This window comes from Somniosus microcephalus, unplaced genomic scaffold (genome assembly GCF_052327205.1).
Source record: "Somniosus microcephalus isolate GS21.2 unplaced genomic scaffold, FLI_Smic_1.0 unresolved_chr2, whole genome shotgun sequence".
NCBI lineage: Eukaryota > Metazoa > Chordata > Chondrichthyes > Squaliformes > Somniosidae > Somniosus > Somniosus microcephalus.
The window spans coordinates 56,288,190-56,311,239 of NW_028225180.1; the positions used below are offsets into that span (position 1 = coordinate 56,288,190).

At 47.3% G+C, this 23,050-nt stretch overlaps 1 protein-coding gene and 1 pseudogene across 2 annotated transcripts in view; one reads left to right on the forward strand and one right to left on the reverse strand.

Moving 5' to 3' along the window:
* LOC147092672 (ribonuclease inhibitor-like) overlaps positions 1-337 on the reverse strand; it is a 37,374-nt pseudogene extending 37,037 nt beyond the window's left edge. Inside the window, exon 1 of the transcript XR_015075005.1 lies at positions 251-337. The product of XR_015075005.1 is annotated as a ribonuclease inhibitor-like (transcript). The remainder of the gene's footprint in view (positions 1-250) is intronic.
* Positions 338-1,258: 921 nt separating this feature from the next.
* Positions 1,259-22,787, forward strand: LOC147092673 (NACHT, LRR and PYD domains-containing protein 3-like). Its single transcript, XM_085975661.1, has 5 exons — positions 1,259-1,318; positions 2,798-2,986; positions 11,537-11,708; positions 11,813-11,878; positions 20,918-22,787. Exons 1-5 carry the CDS (start codon positions 1,259-1,261, stop codon positions 22,339-22,341), a joined length of 1,911 nt encoding a protein of 636 aa, XP_085831787.1. The 3' UTR covers positions 22,342-22,787.
* Positions 22,788-23,050: the final 263 nt, after the last annotated feature.

Below are 23,050 nucleotides of genomic sequence, written 5' to 3' on the forward strand. Positions count from 1 at the left end.
ATCGCCCTCCCTCAGCTGATGAATCATTACTTATCCATGTTGAACAACACTTGGAAGAAGCACTGAGATTACCAAGGGCACAGAATGTACTCTGGGTGGGGCAGTTCAATATCCATCACCAAGAGTAGCTCGGTAGCACCATTGCTGGGCGAGTCCTGAAGGACATAATTTCCAGGCTGGGCCTGTGGACAGGTGGTGAGAGAACCAACATGAGGGAAAAACCTACTGGAATTCGGCCTCACCAATCTACCTGTCGCAGATGCAGCTGTCCATGACCACATTGGTAACAGTCATTGTGGAAACGACGTCCCGTCTTCACACTGAGGACACCCTCCATCGTGTCGTGTGGTACTTCCAATGTGCTAAATGGGATCGATTGAGAACGGATCTAGCAGCTAAAAATGGGTATCCATGAGGCTCTGTGGGCCATCAGCAGCAGCAGAATTGTATTCCACCACAATCTGTAACGTCATGGCCCGGCATATCCCTCACTCTACCGTTACCATCAAGCCAGGGGACCAAACCTGGTTCAATGAAGAGTGCAGAAGAGCATGCCAGGAGCAGCAGCATGAGTACCTAAACATGAGCTGTCAAACTGGGGATGCTGCAACACAGGACTACGTGCATTCTAAACAGCAGAAACAGCATGCTATAGACATAACTAATCGATTCCACAACCAACAGATCAGAACAAAGCTCGACAGTCCCTCCACCATCAGCGCACCCTGGATGCAGTGTGTACCATCTACAAGATGCACTGCAGCAACTCGCCAATGCTTCTTCGGCAGCACCTCCCAAACTCACGACCTCTACCACCTAGAAGGAAAATGGCAGCCGGCGCACAGGAACACTTTCACCTACTTCCCCCCAATCAAACACCATCCTGACTTGAAAATTCCTTCATCGCTGGGTCAAAATCATGGAAGTCCGTCATTAACAGCACAGAGAGTACCTTCACCACAGGGTCTGCAGCGGTTCAAGAAGGTGGCTCACCACATCCAGGTCAATTAGGGATGGGCAATAACTGCTGGCCTTGCCAGCGACACCCACATCCCAGGAATGAAGAAAAAATGTACAGGTCCTGACACTTGTGTGGTTCGAATATTATTTGCCAGTTATCAGCCCAAACCTCAATGTTATCCGAGTTATGCTGCATGCGGGCATGGACTGTTTCATTATCTGAGGAATTGCCAACAGAGGCAAACACACTGCAATCATCAATGAGCAGCCCCACCTCTGACCTTATGATGGAGCGAAGATGAATCAGCTTGAGATAGTTGCGGCTAGTATGCTGCCCTGGTTTGAGGAATATATTGAGGTAATTGAAAGTCAGATAATAGATTGAAAAACAAGGCTGGTGATCTCTGGAATTTTTTGCACTGGGCTGCTTGAGGAGGCAGGTCAATGTGTGACTGCAGTGCTGGAACAGCAGGGAAGGGTTCACGTTGTTGGGACATTAGAGTGAGTTCGGGGAAAAGGGACGGGATGGCCGTGATCTGAAAAGACCATTAATAATGGTTTTCAGAAAAGGTGGCTGCAGCAGGCAGAAGAGAATCAGTTGATATGACCAGAGTTTGGGGAAATCCAGATCTGAGAATAGGGAGTATCATTAATATAACTTTTTTGGAGCAGGATCAGCAGATTTATGAAAGTGTAAAAATATTATCAGGAAAAAGGAGGGAGATTTTGAAGTAATGAGCGATAAAGTCATTGTTTCCCTTTTGAAAAAATAAATAAAAACGAGGATGAGCATTGAAAAGAACATTGACTGAATGTTACGTGTGTGAATGTAAAAATCGTTCCAAACATGTGAAAGCTAAAAGCAAGACTGATGGGGTCCAGTATCTATGCAACGTTTGTACAGGACTAGGAGAGAAATGCTTCTGGTTAGAACATTTTCAGCAGCGAGAGAACATTGTTGTGGGTGGCTGTATAAATAGCTGGTTTGTATCGGCCCAATATCAGACTAGAGCACTCAATACTGCAGGAAATCATGAGGAATGTAGAACATGTAGTAGCAAGGTGAAAAGGGAGATAGGGTGGGGCTGGGTAAAATGGTATATGGGATAAGACCAACGGATAATATAAAAAGTCAGGGTTTATATGAAGTGAAATAATAATTCAAGGCTTTAGGGCTCGGGACAAAGGGGGAATCTAGTTGTGGAGGATGAAGTTTTGAGGAGATACCATATATTTTCTTTACATTCTAAACATGATTTTGGTACTGTGAATGTAGATGTAATAGAGGATGATGTGGGACCATAGTTTGAGATAACTGTAGAGAAGGATTTGGATTTTAGAAAAATTGCAATGTGGATAATTCACTGATCCCCGAGAAAATGCACTCCAGGATGTTAAAGGAAGTCACACCGAGGAGATAGGAGAGAGACTCCACAATTTTTCAATCCTCTTTAGATATAAACAATATAATTGATTGCTGAAGGAGCCCAAGTAACGCCTCTGTTCAACTATGGAGGAGAGAGAGGAAAGATCGGGTATCTAGAACAGTTAGTCTATGGCAGTCATGCGCCAACTCCTCGAATTTGTAATTTAATGCTGAATTAGTGAATGTTGAGATACAGGGGAGGCTGGAACTGATTAGCTGTAGACAAGTCGTGTTTGAGAAATGTAAGCACTTTTTTTAAAGAATTGACTGACTATGTAGATCGACAGGATGTAGCAATTGCGTTGAATGTGGTTTTTCCACAAGGTGTTCGATCTAGCTCACTGGAGGCTTCAGCCGTCTGGTGTAAGAGAAAATGTTGCAGCTTGTATGTAAAGTGGATAATGTGTTTAGTTTTCTCCATTTGTGTTCACAGACCCGAATTCTACAATCACTGAGGTCTTGACAAAGTGCGACGATTACCAGCTGTTCCAGTTGACGAAATTCTACTGGGACAGACTGGAACAGGCGATTGAAGGAGGGGTGGACGGTGTCGGCTCGTTGTTAACATACGAGAGGCATTTCAGTGGACAAGAACATCAGGTAAGTGGGAGGGACACAGAATGAGTTTGGATTATTAAAACATCACAAAACTAACAGGATGTCAGATCTTAGAATCACAGATTGTTACAGAAGAGGAACACGCCAAACAGGAAAGAAATGGATTAAAACTGTTGTAAATCTGAAACAACAACACAATTGTGAAAATACCCAGCAGATCCGTCCGTATCTGTACAAAGAAAGGACAGGGTACCAGGTCCGATATAACCCTTTGTGGGCTAAAATCAAAAGGAACCAAGAATGTTATTAGCACTAGGAAACAACTGACGGGATTTGGAAGGAAGTTCATGAGTTGAGTGACCTATAAACTACTTAAAGTAAATTGAGGAACTGTGAGATGATAACCATGTGCCTGCTAAAGGAAACTTATTTGTTAGAAAATGCTAAACCAGTGAACAAGTATTGGACCCAAACAGAACAAACAATCCAAAAAAAATACCTGTGGGGAGTGTTGGATCAACCGAATAGAATGATCCAATTTATATTGATTCAGATCCAGAGCTAAATCAACTTGTTGGTTCTATGAAGATCCTCAGGATGTTCAAGCAAATTATACAGCTATAGTATAATCACAGAAACTTACAGCACAGAAGGAGGCCATTTGACGCGTCATCTCTCTGCAGACTCTTTGAAAGAACAGTCCTGCTTAGTGTCAAATTCCAACTGTTTGTCCAAAACCCTGTAAGTTCCTCATCCTCCAGTACCTGTCCAACTCCCTTTAAAATTATTTATGGAATCAGCTTTCACCATCTTTTCAGGTAGAACGTTCCTAATCCTGACAACTCTGAGTGGAAGCAATTGTCCTCATCCTCTCTCTAGATCTTTTTCAATTATTTTAAATCCATGACCTCTGGTTATTGAACTACTCACCAGAGGGAATAGTTTTTTCTTTCTCAAATCTATCAAAACCTCTCATCATCTTTAAAAACCCCTATTAGGTCACCTTTGTTCCAAGGGGAAAGTTCCTGACTTTTCCAAGCTAGTAGTAGGAAACCTTGGAGTCTGAATACTAACCAATCCAGATAGTTCTCAGCACGGGATACCAAAGAATTACTGAAAGTGCCTCAATTTAAACATCTAGATCAGGGGTGTTAAACAGACAGTTCCATCCCATCCATGTAACTGAAGTCCCTCATCCCTGGTGCTGGCTGTAGCTGGAGTGCCCGGCAGCGCCGAGGGTTTTTTGAGGGCATGTTAATATGAAAAAAGTAGAAATAATTTTTATATATATAAATGAGTTTGTCTGTCTGTGTGGGAAGGAGAGAGGTGGGGAAGGAGAGAGAGAGAGACTCCTCCTCCTCCTCCTCCCCCCTGATCCCCGTCCCCCCTGATCCTCCCCCCGAACTCCAGAGGTTGGCCCCCCCGAGACTCGCACCCCCACCCCCGAGGCTCGCCCCCCCCCCCCCAGCAACTAAGCACTGAACTCCGGAGGCGCGATCTTCCGAGCACCAGCCTCCCGAGCTGGCTTCAACATTGCGGCTGTGCGAGACGGCCGGAGGGCCCGGTTGGCAGGGTAGCCGTGACGCTGACCAAGCCCTGCCCCCCGGCCGAGCCAGAGAGAGAGACGCCGCGTCTCAGCTGCTCCTGCTGCGCGCGCGGCCCCCCCCCCGAGGTGAAGACCACCGACTGCGGCTGTGCGAGACGGCCGGCGGGCCCGGTTGCCAGGGTGACGCTCGGGCATGGGTGCGGAGGAGACGCCGAGGCTTCTAGGCCTACCTGGAAAAATGGGGAAAGGTAGGAAAATTAATGAGATTAGATAAGTTAATTACTTTCTAAATCATTTTTTTAAAAAACAATATGTGTTTTAAAAGCAACGTTTTTTTTTAAGACGCGGGAAAAAGAAAAAGTTTGGAATCAAGATGGCGGCGACTCACCTCGGTTCAGAACGATAAGGCCCGGCCACACACGCACCAATTGGCCCGGCGGCACACGCCAGCAACCCGCTGTACGATTGGTCGGCCTCAAGGTCACTCTGTCGCTAATGAGCGGATAATGAGATGCTAATGAGCGGAACGTTCAAGGTTTTTCGGATACCGCGGGCGCGATTTTAGCCCGGCCGAAACGTAAATATGCTTTAAACCGTCTCGGAAGCGTAAGCTTTCTTTGGAGGTAACGCGCGCGTAGGTACGCCCTGTAACTTTCGAGCGCATAGCCCGACAGACGCACAGGCAAAGACAGACAGACAGACAGATGTATCAATTTATATATATAGATATACTAGCTGGGGGGAGCCTGGCGTTGCCAGGGCTGTTTTGGGGCGGGCGGTTTAAATCGAGTGCCAGGCTTTGGGGCCCTGTCTGTGTCCCTTTGTGAATCTGGTGCTGGGCAACATTTTAAATCGAGTCCCAGGCTTCAGGGCCCTCTCTGTGTCCCTTTGTGAATGTGCTGCCGGGCAACATTTCTACCTTTTTAATACCTTGAAAGATGAAAGTGAAAGTACTTATAAAACGTTTTTGGTAAATCTTATGTTATTTTTAAAAGAGAAACTAACTTTTTCAAAGCTGGATAAGGAGAGTAGCTTGAGCTGCAACCAGTGAAAGAATGGCTGGCACTTCCCTGAGATGAAAACAATTAGTCCCACCCACACACACACTTAATACCGTGAAAGTACTTATAAAACGTTTTTGGTAAATCTTGTTATTGAGATACTAACTTTCAAAGTAGTTTGAGCTGGAAGCTGCAAGCACTGAAACAATGGCTGCCAGATCCCCGAGATGAAAACGATTAGTCCGCCCCCCCCCCCCCCCACACACACACACACACACACACACACACACACACACACACCCCGATTGGCCAACCATCAGGGGACCGTACTGTAGGATTGGTCAATCGTGACGGCACAGGATTGGTCGAACCTTGACGTCAGTCAATCAATGCAAGCAGATAATGAGTTTAATTTTGAAGGTTTTTTGCATAAGGCGCGAACAATTTTCGTCCGACCGAAAAGTAAATAAGCTTACCAGTATCCCGGAAACGTAAGCTTTCTTCGGAGGTAACGCGCGCGTAGCTTTCGAGCGCATAGCCGGACAGACGCACACCCAAGGACAGAAGGACAGACAGACAGACAGATCGACCGCTTTATATATATATAGATTATACTAGCTGGGGGGGCCGACTGGCCTGTAGGTGCTATACCTCTCCACTTTTTTGAACAGGGGTGTGACAGTGGCAACTCTCCAGTCCTCTGGCACCACTCACATGTCCAAGGAGGATTGGAAGATTGTAGCTAGAACAGTGACAATTTCGGATGGATTTCATCCGGACAGGGTGGCTTTTATACTTTGAGTGCTGCCAATATTTTAAGTGCCTCCCCTTTACCTATTTGCATCTTGTCCAATTTCTCTATTATCTCTTCATTTACTGTGACATTGGCAGCACCCTCTTGCTTTTTGAAGACAGACGCAGAGTATTAATTTAGTACCTCAGCCATGCCCTCTGCCTACACAAAACAACCTCCTTTTTGGTCGTTAATAGGCCCCACCCTTCGTTTGATTATCCTTTTACTATTTATAATAATATTTATAAATGACAACAGTGTTCCCCTTTATGTTAACCAATGATATTTTCACATAAAAGTTTTAGGCCCTCGTATTTCTGTTTTTAGTTCGCCTCTGCACTTTCTGTATTTTTCTTAATTAACTCTATTGTATTATGAATATGACATTTATTATAAGCCAACCTTTTCTGTTTAATGTTAACCTCTATATATAGGGGGAGAAATTCGGTTGGTAGCACCACCGCTTAGCGCCTAAAGAGGCCGAGAAATGGGGCGCTAACCAATTTCCGACTGGGCGAAGCGAAGCCAGCGCCTCTCCCCATATTGAGCTGACATTTAGCGGCGGCGCAAAATCTTAGTGCCCGCTCACGGGCGCAGGCAGATTATGATGTCATTTGAGTGAAACACCTTTTGGGCGCCCGGGACCAGAAATTCAGTGGCGCCCCCCTCCGCACCGCCTGGCGCTATTAAGGACAGCTTACCTGGAGCCTTCCCCAGTCGCTCTCGGGCTGGAGAGGCGCTATTTAAAGGGGTTTGAAAGCGCCAGCCTTTTTGGCTCACAACTTCCTCGAGAATTACAGAGAGTTGCTGAGCTGCACACTGCGAGCCATTTCACCACTGAGCCAGCGCTGACCATCATCTTGGTGTTGGTGAGCATTGACAACGGGAAAACTTCCTGTGCGCACTTATTATGGGGGCTGCATTGGAGGGGAACGTCCTGCTGCTGAATCATCGGGAAAGGGCACAGAGAAGCATGGAGAGAGGGGCAGGCATGGCCAGACGGAGGAGGGCCAACAGACGTCGCCACACCAGACCTTGCGCTGGCAGGGTTTTCTGACAGCAGTTTTCCTACATGAGCATGTCGGAGGAGCAGTGTATCAGAAGGCAGCGCTTTACAAAGGAGGTGGTGACTGAGCTGTGCCAGCTGCTTCAGCCAGATCTGCAGCCTCCGATAAGGTGCCGGTCATCTCTGTCGGTGGCTGAGAAGATGACTGCTGCCCTGAACTTCTACGCGAGCGGCTCTTTTCAGGCTGCGTGTCAGAGGCTGATCAGAAGTCGCTTCTAGGCCCCTCTCATGGAATGCTTGCTGCCATTCCAACAACAGGAATGGAACCGCTCTGATACCCCCAAGCCTGTGAAGGGCAAGATGCATGTAAATAGCAGACATGGCCATTGTAAATGAAAAGTGTTTTATTACACAAAATGTTGTTCCTTCCAACATGAATAAGCAATGGCAACAGAAAGCAAAACTAACACTCTGACACATAACTGGCTCTCACACCCGGGAGACTGTCCAAAACATAAATCACATTCCGACCATCTTCCTTGGCCTTGATTCCTACTCAACAGATGCTTCATCAGCACCTTCTACTGTTTCCCCCTTGATGGTGATCTGGGTCTCTTTCGAGACTGGCCCCTTCCCTCCCTGCAGCTCCTCCTTAATGTGACCCCAATGGCTGCAGCAAGGCTGGGGGAGGCCTGCTGACTGTCCGAAAGTGCAGATGCTCCTGAGGGGTGGCCTGGACGACCTCTGGGCCTAGAGGGCCCGGCTGCTGACTGCTCCACCTGTGCATAGGTGGAAGCAGTCTGTCCTGCAGGTGGTGGCAGCTGCAGTGGAGATGTGCCAGCAGTGGCATCAGGAATGCTGTCACCTTGAGAGCGGACAGCAGCTCACTGTTTGGCCAACATACTGGCACTCTGACGGCGCAGCACCGCAGCCTGCGCAGCAATCGGATGGTCCACAGATTGCTGGCCTGCTGTGGTGCTGTGAGGGCCCCGGGTAATCCTGTCTGATCCATCGAGGGTGGCAGCAGTCAGTGCTCGCGTGGCCTCAATCTGCGTCTGCATGAGACCAGCGAGTGACTGCGTGGCAGCACTCAGCACTTGCATGGCAGGTGCCAGTGCTTTGGCGAAGCCCTGGACAGTCCTTTCCATTGCTTCGCTGAAGCCCTGGACAGTCCTTTCCATTGCTTCGCTGAAGCCCTGGACATTCTTTTCCAATGCTGTCCTGAAGTCCTGCGCACTCCAAGCCTGTGCTGCTCCGAAGTCTTGGACACTCCTCGCCAGCATCTCGATGGATTCAGGCAACCTTGCCAATTCAGCCATAAGCTCAGTGTACCTCAGCCCAGCCTGGGTGCTCATTTCTGCGAGGGCACGCACCTCCTCTGCGCTCTGTGCAGCAGCACTGGCAGCCTGACTCGCCCTCCGGGGAGACGGTCCCCGAGCTTCCCTACCCCCCTTGCGTTGCTGCAGCCCACTGGTGCCTGGAGTTGGTTCCTCCTCAGAGCTTGTCGTCCCCCCAGTCTGGCGTTGGGCTGGCTCGCCTGAGGGTGGTTGGGATGGTCCGGCTTCCTCCTGCTTGTCGCCTCCAGAGTCACTCACCGTGGCAGCTTGAGGGCCCGCCTCCTCACCTGGCAAATCAGCACCTGAAAGCAGGGAGGTACAGGAGTGGCTTTAGCATGAGGACAGGGTGGCAGTGAGTGCTGCAATGCACTGCGCTGGTTCGACAGTGAAAAATCATGCTGGTGGGGGGAACAAGTGGAAGGAGAGTGATCAAAAAGGTGATAACCTTACCATCGCTGCGCACACTGGGGTCGGCAGCTCCAGCGGCGACAGGACCACTCATCCTGCTTCCCAGAATCAGCTGGATTCCTTCCTCCAGCTCCGTCAGGGTGTGCAGGTCAGGCCGGCCTCCTCCGGTGCGAAGTTGTTCCCGCTGGTTCCACGCCAGCTTGGACTGCAGGAGAAAGGACAGGAAGTGATGAAACATGCGCACTGAGCTGACATTACATGCCCCCCATGGTTGAATAGCCCTTACATCATGCATTGAGCTGACATTACATGCCCCCCATGGTTGAATAGCCCTTACATCATGCACTGAGCTGACATTACATGACCCCCATGGTTGAATAGCCCTTCCATCATGCACTGAGCTGACATTACATGCCCCCCATGGTTGAATAGCCCTTACATCATACATTGAGCTGACATTACATGCCCCCCATGGTTGAATAGCCCTTACATCATGCATTGAGCTGACATTACATGCCCCCCATGGTTGAATAGCCCTTACATTATGCACTGAGCTGCATGTGCGTGTGTGTTTCCTGAAAGGGCCATGGGTGCTGGCTGACAGACGGCCATTGGGGACTCGCGCACCCTCTGGCCATAAAGTGAGGTGCAGATGGAGGGATGAAGATGATTGTGAAAAAGGCACTCACCCTAACGACCCGAGTGAGGTCGTTGAACTTCTTCCTGCATTGCACAGGAGTCCTGGGCACCACGCTGCTGGAGGACACTCTTGTGGCAACCTGCCTCCAAGCTCGGCGGTATTCGGCTTGAGGAGGCCTCCTCCCATCCTCAGGGTACAGAACAGCTCGCTGGTGCTCCACTGCGCCAACCAGAACATCCAATGCCTCATCAGTGAAGCGCTCTGCCCTCTGCCTCACCCTTTCCATGTCTTGCTAGGCTGGAGCGCCACAGGTAGGTTCGCACTGATTTTAAGGCCTACAAGGCAGTGAGTGTGTCTGGTGATGCTAATTGACCTGCCCCTTTAAGAGCTGGCCGGCGCCAGTGTGTCTCGGGGAAAGTGATTATTGACAGCACCTGCGCTGCGCCCCGCCGCGGTGAAATTGGGTTGCGCCGCCGGGTTAGCGCCTTAAGAGTATCGTGCAGCGCCTGATTTAGCACCGCAATCACCTTCAGGGGCGCTGCAACCCAATATTGCACAAGGTGGCGCTAAACTTTGTGCTTCGCTAGGACTAGCGCCCCAAACGGGGCGATACCGAATTTCTAGCCCTATATCTTTAGTCATCCAGGGAGCTCTAGCTTTGGATGCCCTTCCTTCACCCTCATAGGAACGCGTCTGGTCTGTACCTGTGATATCTCCTCTTCGAAGACCTCCCATTGCTCATTTACTGTTTACCTGCCAATCTTTGTTTCCAATTCAACTGATCCGTTTACAGCTCACTGAAGTAAACCCTATTTCGGTTGAGCATCTTCACGTTAGATTGATCATTGTCCCTTTCCATTACTACTCGAACCCTAATGATATTTTGATCACTGTTCCCCAAATGCTGTCCCACTGAAAAGTGCTCCACTTTCCCACTTCACTGCCTATAACTAGATCGAGCTCTGCTTCGTTCCTTGTTGGGCTGGAACTGTATTCATCAAGAATGTTCTCATCTAAACATTTCAGGAATTCCATCCCTCCTTGGCATTTACTCTGTGTTTCCCCAGTCTACTGTCACTCTCCCCCACTGCACTGTTTTTTCTTTCTTATTCCCCCTGAACTCTTTGTATCCAGGAATGTTAAGTTCTGATTCCTCCCCTTGTTTGAGCCAGGTCTCCATATTGCTAGTATATCATAACCCATATCCTGCAGCTTACCAACATTATTTGTCACGCACCGTGAATTGATGTATACACATTCTAGACTCGCCTTAGTCTGTTTTGCATTTCCCCCCTGCCTGATTCCTCCTCTCTCTGGGCTCTTCCATATTCTCGCGCTATTTGTCTCTCGCAATGCTCCATACACCTTGTTTCTCCTCTCGAATTCTTCATCCTGGTTCCTGTCCCCCTACCTAATTAGGTTAAACACTCCCATTCATGGCCAATAGTTGCACAGAACATTGCTGAGGCCACAATGGACTCATCAGGATTGAGCCCCTAACATCAGAATGAACGAATAATGGGGAATGGGGTCAGAGCAGGGCAGAACGGATCATACTCGGACCGCGGACCTTCCATTATAAAACACAGTCTCAGAGCTGAATTTATCAACTTACAGGAAAAAAGAGATGAGGGGAACATGATCTGGGTCTTATGACTGCTTGAAATGGTGAAGAGGGAGAGTATTGAGAGTGTACGGGACCGAAAGCAGGGAGGCTTTGTTACCAACGGGAAACCAACGCCGCCCTGGTTTCCTCTTCCTGCTCTTGCCCGAGCGCAATAAGAGGAAAATCTCTTCCAGTTCATTATTGCTGCAGTCCCTTCACTCCACTCATCAATATATTCATTCTTGTTCTTTACAGAAAATCACTGAGCTCACGGAGAAGGGAAACCAGGCGGACAGTTCCAAACTTCTCCTAAATCTGGTGATGGAGAAAGGCTCTCGAGCCCGAAGGGTGATGTGGGAATCCTTTGTGAAAATGCGCCATGGGGTACCAAAGTTGGACAAAATACTGAAAGAAATACAGGAACTTGGTACGGTAAAATCACACACTGAATTCAACTTCACATCTAAATTTACATATTTTACTAAAGTAGTGCACAGATTTGCTTTCATGAAAACTAATTTATTTAAACAGGTTTCTTTCGATTTAATTACATGAAAGCCACAGAGTGTTTATCTGAAGTTCCCAGTCAGCTGAAAGGTAGGTGATGGGCTGAGGATTTCAAACAGATTATTTCGGTTCTGATTATCAGAGACATTAACTCTAACCATTGGTTTAGAGATGTCCAAAATCTGGGGGTGAAAAATTAAAGAGCTGGGCAAACAGAATTCAACTTCATTTTCACTTGTCACTGATACTGAAATGTGTCATTGAAATGTGTGGGATGAAGTTACAATTCACACCAGGCTTGGGATTATCTGTAAACTTGCACATGTTGTCATTACTCCAGTAGTTTATCCAGCTCCTCATGCGACTGGCTTTTGCTGCCAGTGCACGTCACTGACCGGGATAAAACATCAAACTCCCAGTGGTCAGTCAGTCTAATACAGCAATTGACCAGCAGTGAACATTAATTTATTGGGGCTTCCCTGGATGAGTCACTATGGATTTGGAGCCATGTCCTGGGAGCTAAGCCTCCAGCGCTGCTAAAATTATGAGGGGCCTAGATAGTGGATAGGAAGGACCTGTTTCCCCTAGCAGAGAGGTCAACAATCGGGGGCATAGATTAATGTAATTGGTAGAAGGATTAGAGGGGAGTTGAGGAGAACCTTTTTCACCCAGAGGGTGGTGGGGGTCTTTACAAACTGCCTGAAAGGGTGGTAGAGGCAGAGACCCTCTACTTGGATATTCACTTGAAGTGCTGTAAACTACAGGGCTATGGAACAAGAATTGGGAAGTGGGATTAGGCTGGATAGCTCTTTTTCAGCCAGCGTAGGCACAATGGGCCAAATGGCCTCCTTCTGTGCCTTAAAATTCGATGGTTTATTGAATTGCTCATCCACCTCTTCCCACTGTCGATGGAGTTGATGACTAGAGGGTTTCTTGCCCACTAGGGGACAGAGAATGTCCCTCGTCCTGCCCACTGCTTCTACCAGGGCCTCCAGGGCAGCGTTTGTGAATCTAGGGGCACGATCTGTAGCTCCAGCAGCCATTTGACCAATTCTCAATTGTCTCCCTATTGTCTGTACCCAGAGAGTACCTTTACAAGGGGCTGGTTGCCTTTTAATTGGCGTCAGGGAGGCCCGATATCTAACACCCATCCCCACCCAAAGGAAAACACAGGCTATGCATAGTCAGTGAATAGCACGGGCAGCGCTAACTGCACCACTGGCTCATTACAATCAGAACAAATAATACCTGCTGCCTGAGTCAACGCTAAGAGGCATTTACAGTGCACGTTCCGTTCACTGCACGCCCGATTCCAGGCCGGATCAAATTCTAGGCCATGCAGCCTGTATGTGCAACACCACTCAAACAGTGTTAGTATTTTCTGAAACAAAATTACAGCAGGAACATTATGAGAAGCAGAATAAATCCACTTGACCCAAACAAGTCTGTTCCTGTAACAGTGAAGATCTCACCTGTCCATCTGTTCAGTGTCTCCACAGAAACTTATCTAATTAACTCTCAGTCCCATTTATCTGCCCCAAATTCCCTTCCCTGGTAACTTGATCCCCTATTCTATTACACTTTGGGTGAAATAATTTATTATGTCCATGTATAATTCAGACACGGACTGCAGGAGTTGGTTATAACAGGTCTTTACTGAATTGAGGCAACCTGGAACTACTATGCAAATGTTACTACACAGGCTTATATACAGGGGTGGTCACTACTGGTACTGCAGTATACAGGGGCTGCAGAATATAGTTCCTCCTGCAAAGTACATACACTACAATTCCTCCCCTTTTAGCTAAACAGTACATAACATTCGATTAACAATGAAATAACATATTTACAATTACAGTTGCTAGATACATTAGTTGAAGTTAAGCAATTATAAGTTCAGTCTTTGAGGAGGCTCCCTGATTCTGTCTGGATAACGCCTCTTTGGGGTATCAGGTTCTTCTGGCAACGTTGAGTCGGGATCAATGTCGTTGTTTGGTTCGTCTGCTTCCAATATCACCGATTCTGAGGTAGATGCAATTGGTACGTCGGTTTCATCGCCAGGTGTATCAGATCGTGGTGTGGAGTTGACTTCTCCCAGTGACTCTAGAATCTGGTCAGCATGGCGTCTTACAATGCTCTCTCCAACGTCCACGGTATACATTGAGGTCCTTGCCATGTACAGATCATTCCTGGCTGCCATTTCTCTGTGCGGAAGTCCCGGGCCAAAACTGGTTGACCTATCTTAAAACTCCTGGTCGGCCTTTCATTCATATTCTGAAACTGCCTGTTCTCCACATCTCTTCTGACGTTTGGCTTAACCAAATCCAAGCGGCATCGTAGTCTTCGATTGAAGAACATCATGGCTGGAGTTTGGTTGGTAACCGCATGTGTCGCATTCCGGTAGGCAAACAAGAAGTTATCCACCTTGTGCTGCAGGGGTATATCTTCATTACACATTGCCTTGATAGCCTTCTTGAATGTTTGAACGAACCTCTCGGCCAATCCATTAGTGGCTTCATGATATGAGGCGGATGTGTAATGCTTAACACCATTGTTCTTTAAGAACCTCCGGAACTCTTCAGACACAAACTGTGGTCCATTGTCGGAGCAAATCTGTTCAGGCAGCCCATTCCTGGCGAATATGGTTCGTAAGACTGTGATAGTTTTTTCTGTCGTGGTTGAGGACATTTTTATTACCTCTGGCCACTTTGAATGTGCATCCACCGCAATTAAAAACATCGAGTCCATAAATGGACCAGCAAAATCAGTGTGCACCCTTTGCCATGGAGATGAGGGCCACTCCCATGGATGTAGAGGGGCTAGTGGTGGGGCGTTTTGGACCTTCTGGCATCCTGTACAGCTCTTGGTCATCTCTTTGATTTCTCTATCGATTCCCAGCCACCACACAAACGCTCTGGCTAAGTTCTTCATTTTTACCCCTCCCAGATGACCCTCTGAAGCTCATTGAGCACTCTATCCTTCAATTTGGGTGGAATTACTACTCTGGATCCACACATCAAGGTTTCTCGGCACACTGACAGCTGTTCTCTTCTCGGCGAGAATGCTGGCAGCAGTGGTTCGCCATGTGCTGGCCATCCCTTCACCGTTAAATCATAGACGCAGGAGAGTGTCGGGTCATTTCGTGTTTCCTTTTCTATGTTTGCATTCGTCACAGGGAGACATTCGACTATGGTCGAGTGGAATATCTCCACTGGATCCACTGCAAGTTCTTCTTCCACCGTCGGCAACGGTAGGCGCGACAATCCATCAGCATTCCCATGCCGTTTAGTTCCTTTGTACTCGATGTCATATTGGTGTGCCCCTAGGAAAAGGGACCACCTCTGTAGCCGTTGTGCTGTCATTATCGGTACGCCCTTCTGAGGGTTGAAAATGGAGACAAGAGGTTGATGATCAGTAAGTAGAGTAAATTTCTGACCGTGCAGGTAGTGATTGAACTTCTTCACCCCCCCCCCCCCACAGCAGGCTGAGGGCCTCTCTGTCAATCTGGGCGTAGTTACGCTCGGCTGAAGTTAACGAGCGTGACGCAAAAGCAATCGGCCTCTCTGAACCATCAACGAATTTATGTGACAGTACCGCCCCAATGCCGTAGGGAGACGCATCACACGCCAGTCTTATCGGTAGTGATGGGTTGTAGTGAGCCAATACTTCTCTTGAAGTGATTAGGTCCTTACTCTTCTGAAAGGCCCGCTTACATTCATCGCTCCATTTCCATGCTACTCCCGTTTGTAGTAGGGCGTTCAGTGGGTGCAGAATTGTGGACAAATTCGGCAAAAACTTATGGTAGTAATTCACCAATCCGAGGAATGACCTCAGTTGCGACACATTTTCAGGCACTGGAGCCTTAACTACCACTTAAATTTTGTCAGGGGGCTTATGTAACCCCTCTTCATCAATCACGTGGCCACAATACGATATCTGTTTCTTAAAAAATTCGCACTTGGGGCGATTGGCCTGTAGCCCCTGTTCACGTAGTCTAGTGAGCACCTGCTCTAGGTTCGCAAGGTGTTCACTGTCATCGTCACCTGTCACTAGGATGTTGTCCAAGTAACACTGAGTCCCCGGAATTCCTTGCAGGACTTGTTCCATCGCTCTTTGCCATATCGCCGGAGCTGATGCTACTCCGAATACCAGTCGATTATACGGGTAAAGACCTTTGTGAGTGTTTATCGTGAGACACTTCCTAGAGGATTCTTCAACCTCCATCTGCAAATATGCTTGTGCTAGGCCAATTTTTGTAAAACGCTTCCCTCCAGATAGTGAGGCGAAGATATCTTCTATCCTTGGAAGAGGATATTGTACTGTGTGAAGGACTGGGTTCACCGTCACCTTGAAGTCCCCATAGATGCGAACCTTCCTTGGCTCCTCAGACTTATTGTTTAACGTTTTCTTCATGACAGGAACGATGGGTGTCGTCCACTCGCTCCAGTCTACCTTAGATAACACGCCTGCATTCTCTAGATTCTCCAGCTCTGCCTCGACAGCTGGGCGAATTGCATATGGTACCGGTCTTGCTTTGAAGAACTTGGGAATTGCATTCTCTCCTATTTTTATTGAGGCGGTTACGCCTTTAAGAGTTCCCAGTTCTTGTTGAAATACCTCTTTGGCGTTAGCTAAGATTGTTGACAATCATCCAGGAGTGATGTCGTCATCCTTTTTACCAGCCACCGTCAGTGCCTGAATGGAGTGCCAGTCTAAACTTATCTTTCTGATCCATTCATATCCCAATAACGGTGGTCCACCATCTTGCAGTATGTACAGATACAATTTCTGTCTTTCCTTGCCGTTGTATTCGACAGGCACCCTTATTTTTCCTCTGGGGTATACTTTTTGCCCCGTATACGTCTTCAAGACAATGGATGTCTCTTTCAAGGGTATGTGTGAGAATAGCTGCTCGTAGTCTCGTCGATTCATGACGGTTAGAGCTGATCCTTGTGATGAAATATGCCATTCATCAGGCACTGTATTCCCTGTGTTTAGTTTAGTTTCAGTTTCATTTCCTTACCTGTATTGTATTGTGTGTAGGGCTCCGCCCATACCTGGCCCCTACTTAAGCAAGCCCCAGCGTGTCTCACAGCAGTACAGCAGATCTCTGGATGAGAGACACTTCTCCAATGTGTGTTACTTTCTGAGTTAATAAAAGCCTTGCTTTGCTCCGTTAACGTCGAGTCTCAGATTCATTGAGGCACATCAATCCTGTATCCAATTCCATTTTGACTTGGGACCCTGCTATCGTGAGGGTGACCCAAATGGTTTGGTGATCCTCTTTTGCGATTACGTTGTGAAGTTTGAGACAGCTTAGTCTCTTGTTTCCGGATTCACGATCGCTTATCTGGTCTTCGGAACTACTGTCCGTCATCTCTTGTACTTTCCTGTACGGTTCCTTAGTAGCCTTTTTGTTGTCGTTGGTCTTCTTCCCAGACCTGCAAACTCGTGCAATGTGTCCCATCTTTCCGCATTGCCTGCATATTTTGTCCTTGGACCAGCAGTCCTTCTGGTCATGGGTTGTTCTGCCGCAGCGATAACATTTTGCAAATCCCCGTGTCATTTCGTGGGTGCCGTATTCCTGTGGCTTTTGCTGTATTTCCGCAGCTCCCCTTGCTGCTGCTTCGTACGATACTGCCACGCTGAAAGCCTTATCTAGCGTCAGCTCTTTCTCTGAGAGTAACCTCTTCTGGGTTCCTTCACTCAGGAGTCCACAGACAAATTTGTCCCGTAAGGTATCTGCCAGTCCTGCTCCGAACTGGCAGTGCTTTGATAGCTTGCGTAGTTCCGTAAGGTAATCAGCATTGCTCTCATCTTTATGCTGATTTCTCCTGTGGAATTTAAATCTTTCTGCTATCAGCAGCGGTGTAGGATTTAGGTGTTCCTGTAGGATAGCAACAATTTCGTTAAAACTCTTCGCCTTCGGTTTGGCTGGAGTAATCAGGTCCTGCAATAGGCCGTACGTTCTTGCGCCCATTAAGTTTAGCAGTACCGATGCCTTTTTCTCATCGGCTACTTCGTTTGCCTCGCAATATACCTCGAGTCTTTCCACATACGTGGTCCAGTCTTCTATTGCATTATCGAAGGCAGTGATATTGCCGGTCTTTGGCATCTTGGAAATCTAAGATGGCGCCTCCCACGCTTTGCCTTCTTCCCCGCTGGATTAAGATGGCGCCTCCCGCGCTTTCTGTCTTCTCCGCTGTTGCTAGCACTGTTGCTGGCGACGCCCTATGGTCTTCGCGCACTTCCCCCCGCGCTGCTGCTAACGCCGCTCTCCGCGGTCTCCTCCCTCTTCTCGGGTCTGTACGCTGCCTGGCTTCGTAGCACCGGCCGCGCCCTGTGTGATCCACCCTCTCTCTCTCTCTCTCCTCCTCCCGACAATGCTGCTCGGCCCCGTTGCAAAGCCACCCGCTCGAGCTCTAGACCGCCGCAGCCCAGGGAGGATCAGTGTACTACCTGCCACCAGCCTGATTAGCTGAAGCACCATCGACAGGATAACCAAGCCCCGCTCTCGACAGCCTCTCCTGCAAATCTTCAACTCCGCTGACTCAGAGGCGGATGCCCACGGTCGACGCCTGTTTCTTCTGTTTCTTTCTTCCTTCTGGCCTCGACCTCTGATAACTTCGCTTCAGGGATGGATCCCCATGAGGTGGTGCAGACTGTAGGTAAGTTCGTATCTGCTCGTCGCCAGTATTATGTCCGTGTATAATTGAGACACGGACTGCAGGAGTTGGTTATAACAGGTCTTTACTGAATGGAGGCAACCTGGAACTACTATGCAAATGTTACTACACAGGCTTATATACAGGGGTGGACACTACTGGTACTGCAGTATACAGGGGCTGCAGAATAAAGTTCCTTCTGCAAAGTACATACACTACATAATTGAAACTCAATTCCATCTGAATCCTTACCTCCTAATTGGAACTTTCTGTTAGCACCTGATTCCCTTCTCCGTGAGCCTAGTTCCTGCAGCAATGCTGTTAATTACATTAAAAATCAGAATCACTTCAATTTCAGGACTCTGAAGTTTCTTCAGTAAAGGAAACTAATCAAATTTCCTTGACCTTTCCTCATAATTTCCCGATGCCCTTAATCATCTTTCTTAATTCCATTCCATTCCTATTCATCCAATCGTAGCAAGAGAATCGAATCTCCTGCACTGGCTTCTCTATCCGCTCCCGCTCTGTTACCTCTGGTATCCCCCAAGGATGTATCCTTGTCCCCTCCTATTTATCATCTACATGCTGCCCCTAGGCGACATCATCCGAAAACACAATGTTCCACTGACGAGACCAGCTCTACCTCACCACCATCTCTCAGGCTCTGCACTGTCTCTGATGCGTCACGCAGCTTGTCCGACATCCAGTATTGGCTGAGCAAACACTTCCTCCTGTTAAATATTGGGCAGAACAAAGCCTTTCCTTTGGTCGTGGCCACAAACTCTGTTCCCTAGTCACGGACTCCATCCCTCTCCCTGGCAACTGTGTGAGTCTGAACCAGACTGTTTGCAACCAATGCTTCCTATTAGATCCTGAGCTGACCTTTCACTCCCATACCCTCTCCATCAACAAGAAAACCTGCTTCCAACTCCATAACATTCGCTATCTGTGCCCCTGCCTCAGCCTATCTAATGCTGAAATCCTCATCTATGCCTTTGTTATCTCCAGTCTCAGTTATTCCAACACTCTGTGGCTTGCCAACCACCAACGTTCCTTCCTCTGTAAATTTGAGCTTATCCAAAACTCTGCTGTGCCTATCGGAACTCGCACCGAGTCCCGTTCACCCATCACCCCTGTGCTCGCTGATCTACTTTGGCTCCCGGTCTGGCAAAGTCTTGATTTTGAAATTATCATCCTTGCTTTCAAATCCCTCCATGACCTTACCCATCCCTATCTCTGGAATCTCCTCCAGACCTACAACACTCCGAGATCTCTGCACTCCTCAATTTTGGACTTTGCGTATCCCTAATTGTCACCTCTCCACTATTGCCGGCTGTGTTCTCAGCAGCCTCAACCCTGAACTCTGGAATTCTCCCTCTAAACCTATCCACCTCTACTTATCGCCTGTTCACTCTTAAAATTATACCTCTTCGACTAAACTTTTGGTTACCCGTTCTAATATCTCTTTATTTGGCTCAGCGTTTCATTTTATCTGATTACACTCCAATTAAAGCGTCTTGGGACGCTATTACTACGTTAAAGGGGCTATATCAACTCAAGTTATTGTTGTAAATCCCCTTTTCACCTTCACAATAACATTAACATTTCCCTTTGACATGTTAACCGGAAATATATAGAATTTCCCACGAGCTCACCCAAGAGCTGATCAAATAATTGGGGAACATCAGGGCATTGTGAGCCTGTCCCTCTCTCAGTGCTGCCCAATCAGTACATTGTGAGTCTGTCCCCCTCTCAGTGCTGCCCAATCAGTACATTGTGAGCCTGTCCCTCTCTCAGTGCTGCCCAATCAGTACATTGTGAGCCTGTCCCTCTCTCAGTGCTGCCCAATCAGTACATTGTGAGTCTGTCCCTCTCTCAGGTGTGCCCAATAAGTACATTGTGAGCCTGTCCCTCTCTCAGTGCTGCCCAATCAGTACATTGTGAGTCTGTCCCTCTCTCAGTGCTGCCCAATCAGTACATTGTGAGTCTGTCCCTCTCTCAGCGCTGCCCAATCAGTACATTGTGAGCCTGTCCCTCTCCCTGCTGCCTAATTCCGGATTTGCTATTTGTACAAAAGCTCAGCTCTGCTGGGTGTGAGGTTCAATCATTTATCCATTATAACCACTACAGCCATGTAACCAGAATCACCTGTGGATTTGTAATGAGATGTCTGCAGTACATTGTGCAACAGATAGTATTCACCATCAGAGGGTACATTTCACCTTCACCCAGCTCGCCATGTTAAGTATATACTGTATTAGTGTCCCATTAGATTTGAAACTTCTCTCAGAAGTGTTCAGTCAACCAAGGTTCTGTTTTGAACTGTTTTGGTGTTCTAACTGTCAACGATTAAGATTTCGAAATAGTTCGTGTTACATATTACTGAAAAGCAGAGCAGTATATCGGAGCTTTCTTTGTCAATATAACTAACATTGAAACCACTTTCTGTCTGTTCTAATTGAAGACGTTCAACAGAAACACAAGGAAACACTCCGGGTACAAACTGAAACACTGAGAGTGAACACTATCCTAATAAAGGAGAAGGTTAAGATTTTCCAGCTGGTTGATCGATACACTGAGCGAACGGTCATTTCTACTGTTCGAGATCGGACACTTGTAGAACATGAACTGCTGGCAAGAGGCCGAGACCATGAAGAGTGGAGAGAGAAACATCTCCGGAGAGAGCTGGAAAAAATCCGAACTGATCAATTGTTGCAGAGCAGTTTTTCCCGGAGAAAATCCAAATCTGGGAGTTCAGGAGCAGTGAGCGGAGTCCCGGGGATTGGAAAAACAACAATGGTACAAAAGATTGTTCATGACTGGGCCACTGGGAAAATATACCCACACTTTCAATTTGTTTTCAGCTTCAAATTCCGGGATTTGAATGCTATTAACTGTAGAATAAACCTGAGGAATCTGATACTGGATCTGTATCCTTACTTTGGGAATATTCTGGGAGAGCTCTGGAAGAACCCAGAGGTATTGCTGTTTATATTCGATGGTTTTGACGAATTCAATGACACGATAGATTTTGCTGACAATCGGAAAAATACAGAACCTCAGCACATGTGCACAGATCCCGAAGACTGGTGTGAAGTGTCTGACATTGTGTACAGTTTAATACAGCACAAGCTGCTCCCAGGATGTTCAGTGCTAGTGACCAGCCGCCACACTGCATTACATTTATTGGAAAAGGCTGAGATCAGTGTCTGGGCTGAAATCCTGGGATTTGTTGGTGAAGAACAGAAGGAATATTTCAACAAGTTTTTTGAAGATCAGACGGTGGCAGCAGCTGTTTTCAAACATGTGGAGGAGAACGAGATCCTGTACACCATGTGCTACAACCCTTCCTACTGCTGGATCCTCGGTCTGTCACTGGGTCCCTTCTTTACACAAAGAGACAGGATTCAGCAGCGAGTTCCCAAGACCATCACCCAACTATATTCCTACTATATTTACAACATTCTGAAAATCCATGGCCGAGAGATTGAAAGCCCCCGTGATGTGTTACTGAAGCTTGGTGAGATGGCCTTCACAGGAGTCTCCGAGAAGAAGATTGTGTTTGGAAATGGAGATTTGATCAAGTACAATCTACAACCTTCCCAGTTCCTGTCTGGGTTCATGATGGAACTTTTGGAGAGAGATAATTCTGCCCAGAGCGTGGTGCACACATTCCCGCACCTCACCATCCAAGAGTTTGTAGCCGCACTCGCACAATTCCTGACTCCAGATCCCGGGGACATCCTGAAACTCCTCAATGAAGCCCACAGCAAGGAAGATGGGCGATTTGAGAGATTTCTCTGTTTTGTTGCTGGTCTCTCCTCTCCACAGGCAGCTTGGCCCCTGGAGGAGTTTCTGGGTCCATTTCTTCATCAAACCACCTGCTGAGTGATTGACTGGGTGAAGGAGAAGGTTGAAGGACAGATTGGAAACGCAGAGAGTGAAACTGGTAAAAGGGACCTCCTGAAAACATTACACTACCTGTTTGAGTCTCAGAATAAAGCACTGGCTCAGAAAACAGTGGGATCCGTGAAAACACTTACATTTTGTGGATTGACATTGACCCCGATTGACTGTGCGGTCCTGTCTCATGTCATTGGATTCTGCGATACAATAAAATAACTCAATCTGGAGTACTGTTCCATTCAGTGTGAATGACTCCAGTGGCTGGGACCCATACTGCACAAATGCCAGAGTCTGAGGTAACTGTTTATTTGTCTCTAACTGTTGGGCGAATTGTAGAACAGTCACGGATTGTGTTCTTGCTCCGTAATGAAGAGAAACAAACAGTTCAGTTAAACCAGAGAGAAGCAGATTCAACACAAATATGACCAATAATAAGAGGATCGGTCAGTAATTCCCTAAGGACTTGAGAATCTAAAATGGATCCTTGTGAACAAGTGGGGATTTTACAGATCAGCAAATACAGGTCACAGAGTCTGATAATTTAATTACAATAAATCATATTTAATAAGGCTGGACAGCAGAATGTAAACATAAAATATAATCCAGCAATAAAGATAAAATTAATTTAAAATGTTTTCCACATCCACCATTTCAACTAGAAACAGGAGAGAAACCCGAGTTTAAATCACTA

Bases quoted from the DNA above. Each gene is read 5' to 3' on its own strand.
- LOC147092673 (XM_085975661.1), top strand. From the start codon at position 1,259: ATGAATCAGCTTGAGATAGTTGCGGCTAGTATGCTGCCCTGGTTTGAG. The intron at 11,709-11,812 runs GTACGGTAAAAT...TTATTTAAACAG, and splicing joins GAAAGAAATACAGGAACTTG to GTTTCTTTCGATTTAATTAC. The intron at 11,879-20,917 runs GTAGGTGATGGG...TTCTAATTGAAG, and splicing joins AGTTCCCAGTCAGCTGAAAG to ACGTTCAACAGAAACACAAG.